Source organism: Euleptes europaea, chromosome 12, assembly GCF_029931775.1.
Source record: "Euleptes europaea isolate rEulEur1 chromosome 12, rEulEur1.hap1, whole genome shotgun sequence".
In the NCBI taxonomy this organism is placed as follows: domain Eukaryota; kingdom Metazoa; phylum Chordata; class Lepidosauria; order Squamata; family Sphaerodactylidae; genus Euleptes; species Euleptes europaea.
The window spans coordinates 51,632,718-51,642,367 of record NC_079323.1 but is presented as its reverse complement, the minus strand read 5'-3'; the positions used below and the strand labels follow the sequence as shown (position 1 = coordinate 51,642,367).

The 9,650-nt window shown below is 39.6% G+C and overlaps 1 protein-coding gene across 1 annotated transcript in view; it reads right to left on the bottom strand.

Moving 5' to 3' along the window:
• Positions 1-347: 347 nt before the first annotated feature.
• CHODL (chondrolectin) overlaps positions 348-9,650 on the bottom strand; it is a 35,938-nt gene continuing 26,635 nt past the window's right edge. Inside the window, exons 3-7 of the mRNA XM_056858397.1 lie at positions 9,177-9,334; positions 6,774-6,821; positions 6,295-6,378; positions 3,409-3,511; positions 348-568 (exon numbers count right to left, since the gene is read on the bottom strand). Coding sequence (XP_056714375.1) covers positions 484-568; positions 3,409-3,511; positions 6,295-6,378; positions 6,774-6,821; positions 9,177-9,334 — 478 coding nt within the window. The 3' untranslated portion in view covers positions 348-483. The remainder of the gene's footprint in view (positions 569-3,408; positions 3,512-6,294; positions 6,379-6,773; positions 6,822-9,176; positions 9,335-9,650) is intronic.

The following is a 9,650-nucleotide window of genomic DNA, read 5'->3' as shown; positions in this document are numbered from 1 at the left end:
TGTGATACCAATCGATATTTTATCAAACTTTTATGCAAAGATAAATTACTTTGTTACACTGTAAAGTTATACTAACTGAATTTACAGTACATCAATTAAGGTACAATGTATGAGAAACTAACAAGGGGGAAAGGTTAAATTTAAACTAGAAACAATGGTTTTAGAACTGGCATATACATTAGACATTTTCCCATATATATTCCAAGTGATCAGTCCGTCTCCTTGCTATCTGTAGCGGAGTTATTTTCCTTAGCAAAATAAATGCATTCTTTTCCTTTTAAAGTGGCACATTTTGCTGCTGAATTAAAAATAAAACATTGCATATAAAAAAAGATTTGAACAGTTGCCTCAAGGGGGAGCTTCCAGTTCATGTTGCTGATCCTTTGCAATTTCAAGCCATTCCAAGCAAATATCTGACATGACAATATAAGAGACCCTGCATGTAAAAAAAATGTTATTCCTCCTTTCTTTTCAGTCATATCTTTATACCTCCATGCTATTATCTTTCCTTGGGTTCTTTGAAATCCATAGTGTAGACTGGTCCGGACTAGTTTTTGTTCTTCCTTTACTGAAAAATTAAAAACACATGTGTATGTTTATCGATCTACAGGATATATATTCCTCTCTTAGATTCAGCTAAGGATACAGTAGAAGATTGATGATAGGATAGAATGAACTATTATAAACAGATGCAGAATTGCTTCTACGACTGAATATGCTTTATTTGGCCACCTGTAAAAAACATTATGCACATAGCTGCAAACTGGTTGTAGTCTTAACATTTCAAGCTAAGAGAACATACCAGGGTATTCCATAGGGCATGCACTACTTCATAGATCTGCACAGTCCATTCTGGGGGTAGATGCCTGTTCTTGGACTGTGCTAGACCCAGTAATTTACCATACAAATGGTTTGGATTCTCTCTCCATGAGTGGGAGGGCATTTCTATTTGTAGAAGAGGGAGGAATTATTTCTGCCAACCCCCTCCCCCTTTCCCATTGGGGAATGCCATGGTAAATCCCACACCATTTCTGAGAGTCTCCTGAACTTCATGGGAAGCTTTTTTTATTTTATTTTAAAGGAGACAGAACATGAAGGGAAAGACAGAAAGGTTCATTCTGTAAATGAAGCTCCACTCATGGTTTTGTTTTGTTTTTTGCTCCAGCCCCAATAACATGTTTCACATGTTGTAGGTGTTGTTTCACACCTTAACTGTTTAACACCAAGAGTATTTTAGACTTACCTGTGAAATTATATGAGGTTTCTAAAAATTAATAACCTGATCCAAAGCTCCTGGTAAGCGATCCACAATCCCCCAAATATCTACTAATGACTACTGCATTTGGATCAGACATAAAGTCACTGCACAATATGACTAATAAAGTGGTGTAGATCCCTCACTCTGTTGTTAATATACTGTGCTTGGAAACCAACTTTGCATGTAAAGACATTTCTCCATTACCATAGGTTTCCTTCATACTTTTCCAGAACTGCTATGGCAGCTGCTTTTCCATGATGTCCCTCCAAGCCACTGCTGCACCAATCATGCAAGATCTCTCATTCAGTTGTTACCCAGTCTAAATCAGGAAAGACAACTGGGTGAAAGGACCCACCCAGCTTATAACACACAACTGGTGTCAGCTCTTTAAACATTATACTGGCACTGTGGGATGAAGCCAAGGAACACTGGCTACTATACCACAGCTGTAACAATGTACAAGTGTGTGTTGTAGGAACTATACTACAAAGCACATCCATAAGTAATTATAGATAATCTTAACTTTCAATATGAGGGAGACTAACCAATACCAGGTCAGGAGTTTGTGCAACTTTTCTGGGGAGAGCATGGGATAGTTTGAGGAAATTGTCGGGAATTGTAGTTCCAACTTTGAAATACAATCATACAAACTGAGAAATATACCAAGTTAGAATCTAAACTTTCTGCAAGGCATTCAGATGATAATGGAGATGTGTCATTGAAGCAGTTTCTCCTTGCTTCCCTGGAAGAAAGGAAAGGGAAAGTAGCTAAGCATGAATGAGGAGTTGGTTGCCATGAAGCACAGGGAAAACGCTTGGCTTTATTACCACCTTAATGATAGGACAACACAGAATTTTCCATGCCCTTACTTTGACATTTAATATTACAAGGGGCATCATCATAAGTTGTTATCTCTACAGAAGCAAGAATAACATGGCTGAAAACTCCTCCCTCAAGATGGATGCAGTGTTTGACACAGGTGATTGGATAATATGGATTTGTTCTGCAAAGTAGCACCTTCTTCTTGCACAAGGTGTCTTCTTCTGATGCCAGAGGAACATACTATAATTAGCATAACAAATCCATTGGAACCAACCCAAGATACTGTGTCAACTTTATCTTTCTCAAGCTTTTATTCAGACTTTCCAGTGTCATATGTCATCAGCCAATTGTCTCCACATCCCACATCTACATCATTGGATGCTACTGACAGAAACAAGAATGCAGAAGAAAATTATATCAGTAAGTCTGATTAAGCAGTTTTAGTGCCAGTTTTAGTGGGACCCAATGAACACGTGAACACATGAAGCTGCCTTATACTGAATCAGACCCTTGGTCCATCAAAGTCAGTATTGTCTACTCAGACTGGCAGTGGCTCTCCAGGGTCTCAGGCAGAGGTCTTTCACATCACCTACTTGCCTAGTTCCTTTAACTAGAGATGCCAGGGGTTGATCCTGGGACCTTCTGCATGCCAAGCAGATGCTCTACAGCTGAGCCACAGTCCCTCCCCATGTTGAGAGTCATGTCTAGTTCCATCTTGGTCTTGCTCCTCCTTGTATGTGGCTGAGACTAAATTCACTGGCTTCATACAGTGCAGAACAACAACTGTAATATTCTGACAGTGAGCATAATATGGATGAGGAGACTGCACTGATCCAGCCTTGGAAAGTAGCCATGGATCTTGGCTCCACAGTAAGTAGGTTTTCCAATGGAAATGTGTGCAAGTAGAATAGAAAAGATGATAAATTCAGTTTTAAGTTGAGGAGCCACTAAACCAACATACATCAAGTACAGTGCCAGCCTGCTATTCTTAAACCTTTTCCATATGTATGGGAAGATGGCTTTTTCCAGTCATTCTAGAAGAATGCTGTTTGTGCAGTAAATATCCAGAAGCAAAAAGATTTTGCTGGATGAATATGTCATTAAATACTATAATATGTGTATCCACTCTAACTGCTTTGGTGCATCATTAAATATGCTTTTCTGTTATTCTAATAGATAACACTGGGGCAGAGTTAATTTTGCAATGAAAATGTGAATGGTTCTGCATTGCATGTGGAATGGCCTTGAACATGAATAGCTTGCAAATGGAAATATGAATTTCACAGTGATTGGCCCAAGATCCAATCTTGGCCATGCATAATATTTACCTTTTATGCAGCATCTGGAAACAGCAAGTCCCAAAAGCCACTAATATCAACAAGAGCAGTGGTATAGTTGGTATAACAACATAAATTAGATTGGGAATTAAACCTACAAGAAAAAGGGTCTTATTAATGCCTTTTGTTTGAGGTTACAGCATTGCATTTCTATCTAACAAAACTATATGTAATGTCTCTTTTGTTGTACTCATTATATACAACTAAGCACAATAAGAGAAAGGTATCTAAAGACAGTTGTTCACACACTGAATTAGGGAAACCTGAGTCCAGAAATGTTGATGTCACACATGTTAGTATTTAGGATGTTACAGAATATCATAATGTTGATATTTTTCAAATAGTATTATTTGAGCAGCAATTGGTAATTGCAGAAACAAGACCTTGAACTTAAAAACTTGCCTGCAACTAACCCATGCGCAGGGTGGTTGGAGGAAGAAAATGCCATGTCCCTTTAATGGAGACTTAATGGGAAATTATTTACCAGGCAGTTCTTTTATCTCTACGCCAAGAAAATATTCAACTGATCATTTCTACCTATTAAGCCTCTATTAAGGGGATCAAACATTTTTATCCAGTCCAGTTGGCAACCACAAACAAGGCCGATGTTAAGGACTTCCTCAGCAGATATGTGGAAAGAGTTCATTGAAAGTATAAAGTCTGAAAAACATTTCCCTGAGTATTCTATTAATTTTCTATGCTTAAGCACAGCTCCTTTCAGTGGGGCTTAAGCAGGCCTATTCAAAATAAGTCCAATTTTATTCCATTGAGTTTACTTCCAGGAAAATGTTCTTTGGATTGCAGCCATAATCATATTATACATAGTGCTCAAAATGGGTTGGGGTGGGATGCCATCCCACTTTTCACTAGGTAAAAAAATGACCTAGCAGATCATCCAGCAGATGAAAACCATCCTGGACTGGTCCACGATCATACACATATCACAAAAAGTCACCTCAAAAATGTCTGTTTTTCCATACCAGCCTTAGCAAGGCTAGCTGTAAGCAGGCACTGCTGAGTCCAGGGCTTCAGGATATTGGAGGAAGATGAAGATGTCTCTGGCCAAAGCTCAGTGGGAAAAGCCCGAGTCTTATTCTGTCTAGGCTTGCCCATGCCGTAGATATTTATGGATTGGGAAACAGGAGACACAGGAACTGTGCAGCTTTCTCTTCTTCAAGAAACTAAATCCCCATGAAAGTGATTCTCCAAGTTCCTGACCTTCCCAGCCGCATAAAAAATTATGAGCTGAGCAATGGAAAGAGGCTCTGTAGGGATCGCACACATTTATACAACAAAAATAACTGGACTTATTTGAAAGTATATTATGCCTAATGTTAGGTAGCCTTAATCTTTTTGACTTCGTGTATAGTTATTCTGTGTTGGTAATAGATGAAAACGGGCTGTAATGATTTCAAAAACCGAGTTCAAGGTTGTTACCCAGCAGATGACAAATTTGAATCTGGACTAATCTGAAATGAAACTATTATTCCTTTTGTCCTCCACTGCAAGCACTGGTTGTTCACGTTACATTTTTAGCCAATACATAGTGCCGGGCAGAGAAATCCTAAGGGGGGATAGGTGAGGAGCACCCGCGGATGGCACAGCTGCTCTACCTCCTGAGCAGTTTGCAGCGGTGCGGTTGGAATGAAGAAACGAAATCCTCCCAAAGCCCCGTGAAAATGCTCCATTGAGTTTCACAGGGCTATGCCACCATTTCTGCAGGCACAAGCTGGTGCCGGCAAAGTGGGCGTTCCCAGGGTGATAGTGCTCAGGAAGCCTACTAAAGTCAGCCCTGCCCCCAAGGAATGTCCCCTTTGGCGCTGGTACAAGCCCTTGCACTGGAGAAATGCTGCCATAGTGACTGCTCTGCTGCCCAAGCATGGCGCTGTGGTGCCGCACTCCGGCACTGGCACAAGTGTCCTAGTGCCACCATAGATGTTCATTTCGATGCTGCAAGTGGCATCTATGCTACCACAGGGGTCAAGCTGTCTCCAAATCCCTTTTGCCCCCTTGAGGATCTTTACTGCAAGAGAATGAGCTGTAATTTGGCAGATCACTGGTTCAAATTTCATCTCAGTTAAAAACTCACTGGATGTGGGTCATGGGGGTGAGACAGTCTCGTTCTCAGCATCTAACCTTCATTTACAATATATATGAAGCACTTTTAACACCAAAAGCACAATAGAAATGCTATGAATTATTATACAAATATGAACTTCTAAACAAAAATGTGGCATAATGAAGCTGCATGTTCAGATGGGAATCTGGCTTCATTCTTGTGGATGGAATTTTTTTCTGGTTTGGGAATGATCCCAAAACAGAAGTCAGACAGATCTTCAGAACTTGTCATGCTCCACCAAACTACTACAGCAAACTGTTCCCCAGCTCATGAACTTGTTGTCAAAATCCCTGAGTGGAAGGCATTGATTCTAAAATGTCTTCATGGATAAAACTTTTTGCAAGATCATGTTAATTAACCATGATGGGACCTATTCCCTTAAAATACGGTGCAGAGAACCAAGGCTGGACATGTAAATCTAACTGCAGGTTCTTTTCTTCTGTGCGGTCCTAGAGATGAGGAAGAGAAAATCCTTTCTGGGAGAAAAGGATTGGCAGAATGGATAGGAAACTGTGCCTAATGGTGACTCCCCTCTAGTTTCTAACTTTTCCCCTTTAAAAGCCATTTGCCTTCCCTTAAAAAGCAGTTTGCAAGAACAGCATCCTGATATTTTATCCTGGAGCTTAGTTTCATTTTTCGGTTCTGGGAGCACGGCCAGTTTACTCACATTAGTAATAAATGGCAACTGCACGTCTGCATGGTCTATGGCTTTTGCAAAAATATTACTCAAATATTAGAATCATATGTGCATCAATTACCAGTTTCAGTAACGACCACAGGAAAATTATCTTCTGGGTTGCTTGAATCATGAGGCCTCCCTGCTGGCACTGTTGTTTGGACTTCTGGAAAATAAATTAAACATTACAACAACAACAACAACAACAAAATTAATTTCTGTATCGCTGCATCTGCTCACATTTTTGCACTTTGACAAGGCAATGCTGACTTCACAACTCAACTTCAAAAGCAAATCAAGGGTGGGTGATACAGTTGTCTACAGGACTTTATCGTACCACTGGGATCACATCTGGAATAGGAGTTACAACCTACAATATTTCAAAATATATCTATCTGCTTATAAAAACACACATCGCAAATATTACTCTCTATAGGGTTCATTTTTCTCCCTATTCTACTGCTAGTCTGCTTTTCTAATTTATAGGATTGTTTGGATTTTGTAAATGATGAATTAGATTATATTACTTCACCATTGCAATTCAATCCAAATGTTTCTTACCATAATCTGGATCTGCTCTATCTCCTAATTCTTTTTCAAGGATGTCATCTGTCAAATCAATGGGTCAACAATGAAAAACAAAAACAGATTGTTTACGTTGTTTTGCACAAATCACCATATATCGAAAGACAGACAATGTTAATTAAAAAACCTGTATCATGTATTTTAATCTAAACCTCCACTTTCAACAGACTAAAAGGAAGTGAGCTGTCATGCTCCAGGGTTACTGTGTTTTATTCATTATTATTTACAGCTTTTGCCAGAACATTTATTTACAGCTTTTTGCCAGGGATACTGTGTTGTGCTTGGGGGGGATGGACCAGTGAACATATGGAGCTAGTTGCCTCATACCATTGGCCAATCTAGATCTAAATTGTCTACTGTGGCTGTCAGTGGTTTTCCAGGAAGTCACACAGAGAACAAGCTTTCCTAACACCATTTACTTGGGATCCTGTAATTGGAAGTGGTGAGGACTGAAATGGGGAAATACTGCATGAAAAAATATGGTCCATCTCTGAATAATGGCTCCTCCCTCCTGCTGGGTTCCTAACAATGTGTTTCAGGGTCTGTAGGCACTGGTCCAGTTATTTACTCTTAATTCAACAGTGGATTTGAACCCTGGAAAAGCTTTGGTGCTCTCTTATATACAGGGGAGAGTTATCAAATTGCACACTTTTTAGATAACTTCGTTGGAGGTCATGCCATAACCTGCAGTACCTTCACACTTAAAATATGCTATCACACAGCTATGTCATAGTATATGTTACATTATGGCTATGAGAAAGCAAAGGAAACTTTAAATATGTAGGCCCTTGGGTCAGGTGCATTGCACTATTATTTCCATGTCCCTTTTGAGACCAGAAATACAGCCAACTGAATGTGAACAGTGTAGACTATTTGCTTACTACATTTTTCTCCTGCTCTTTTCCCCAAGGGGCCCAGGGCAGCATTTGGTTGGATTCAGTACAAAATTTCCACTTGTGCAAGTGCAAACATAAGCAAAAAAACCACAGTAGCTGTTGCATGAAGTCATACTTCTTGTATCCCCATTTGTGTTTCTGTTTGTACAAGCTCTTGTGCAACCACTTTTGGGACACTATAATGTACAGGCAATAAAGCATTAGGTGATGGATGAGATCTTGCTCAAGCAGAACTGAATTAAGTTAGTTTATGTTTCCACTGTTGGGTTGCTAGAACCAAGCCATTGTTTCTACCACATTTTATTTTTTTCAACATAAGAGTCTACTTGCATACCAAAACATTGTAGTTGTGAATCAGTGGGTGCTACGTCAATATATCTAATTCTCAACCTGGCCAAATCTGTGGAAACTTAAATCCAAAGACTGGAGACAAGAACAGGCAAGGCAGGCAAAGACAAACCTGAAAAAGCCCCATGTTTGCAGGAAAAAAATCTGAAATGTAAACAAAAATGCATTGGGTTGTGTTTGAAAACCCCAAAATAATAGAAGCCGTGCCTGTAGCTTCAAGAAACAAATGCCCTCTGCTGTGGCCATTGTGAGGGTTGCTGTGGAACCACAACATTGCTAGTTGAGCTATGGTTTCTATCAGGAAAAAACAGGGGAGAGGGCAGGACCCTTTCCAAGGCTGGCCGGAGCTTCGAGGGAGGACTCATTGGGTCCAGGCCTGGCAACAACCACCAGGAGACATGATACCAGGGAACTTGCAGGAGTCACCCAGGACTGGCTGCTTGATACTTTCACAGTGGCTACCCCACAAAGTATCTCTCTAGGATCAGATATGATACCAGGCAACTTGCATGAGTCACCCAGGACTGGCTGCTTGTCACTTTTCAACAGTGGCTACCCCACAAAGATCTCTCCAGGATCAGAGGAGCATGCCTGTTATCTTGGGTGCTGTGGAACACAGGCAGGATGGTGCTGCTGCAGTCATTTTGTTTGGGGCCTTCCTAGAGGCACCTGGTTGGCCACTGTGTGAACAGACTGATGGACCTGATGGCCCTTGGTCTGATCCAGCAGGGCTTTTCTTATGTTCTTATGTTCTTATAGTCACAGTGTAGTCTAGTAGTTAGAGTTTCAGACTAGGATCAGAAGATCAAAAATGAGATGTCCTTGTGGGTCGCCCATTGTTAATAATAATAATAATAATAATAATAATAATAATAATAATAATAATAATAATAATAATAATAATAATAATAATAATAGGTGAATGTAGTAGGTGAATAGTAGGTGAATGACCTACTGATAAATGTGCACATTAATGTGTCAGGTCTTAAGGAGGGATCTATACAGTTATGCAATATGTTAAGAATTCTTTGTTATGCAATATGTTAAGAATTTTTAAGCTGCAACTTGCAACCAAAGGTTATTTTGAAAAGTTAAACAGAAATGACATATGAAGACTGGCTTTGGCATTGCTTACCTGGAGCATACTTGCAGATAAAATTGTGCTTCATGTTGCATCTGTCATCATTCCATTGGTAAAGATAAGGCCCTCCTAAACCAGGATTAGCAGTTGGCTGATGATACATCACAACACATGCTTCACTCCCACAGGAAGGTTCATCTGTATACCAATTTCTGACATAATGTACAAATACAGCAAAAATTTCATTGGAAATCTGGATTGTTTCCTACCAATCTTTCCTCTTCTTTTGAATTCAGGCACTATTCAACCCTGGAGATTTTTTCACTTCATAATAAAATATAAAGTACCAAAAATGTTTGATGCTAGGCTGGATTAGAGGTAACCACTTTGTTCAGAACCTCAATATAATTCTCCCAAAATAAATATAATATTTACTTCATAAGGTTGAACAGACTCCCTCTGCCGTATCAAAGCTGAACACAAAATAAAGTCTATAGAAAAATGGAAACAACCCTAGCTTTTAACTAA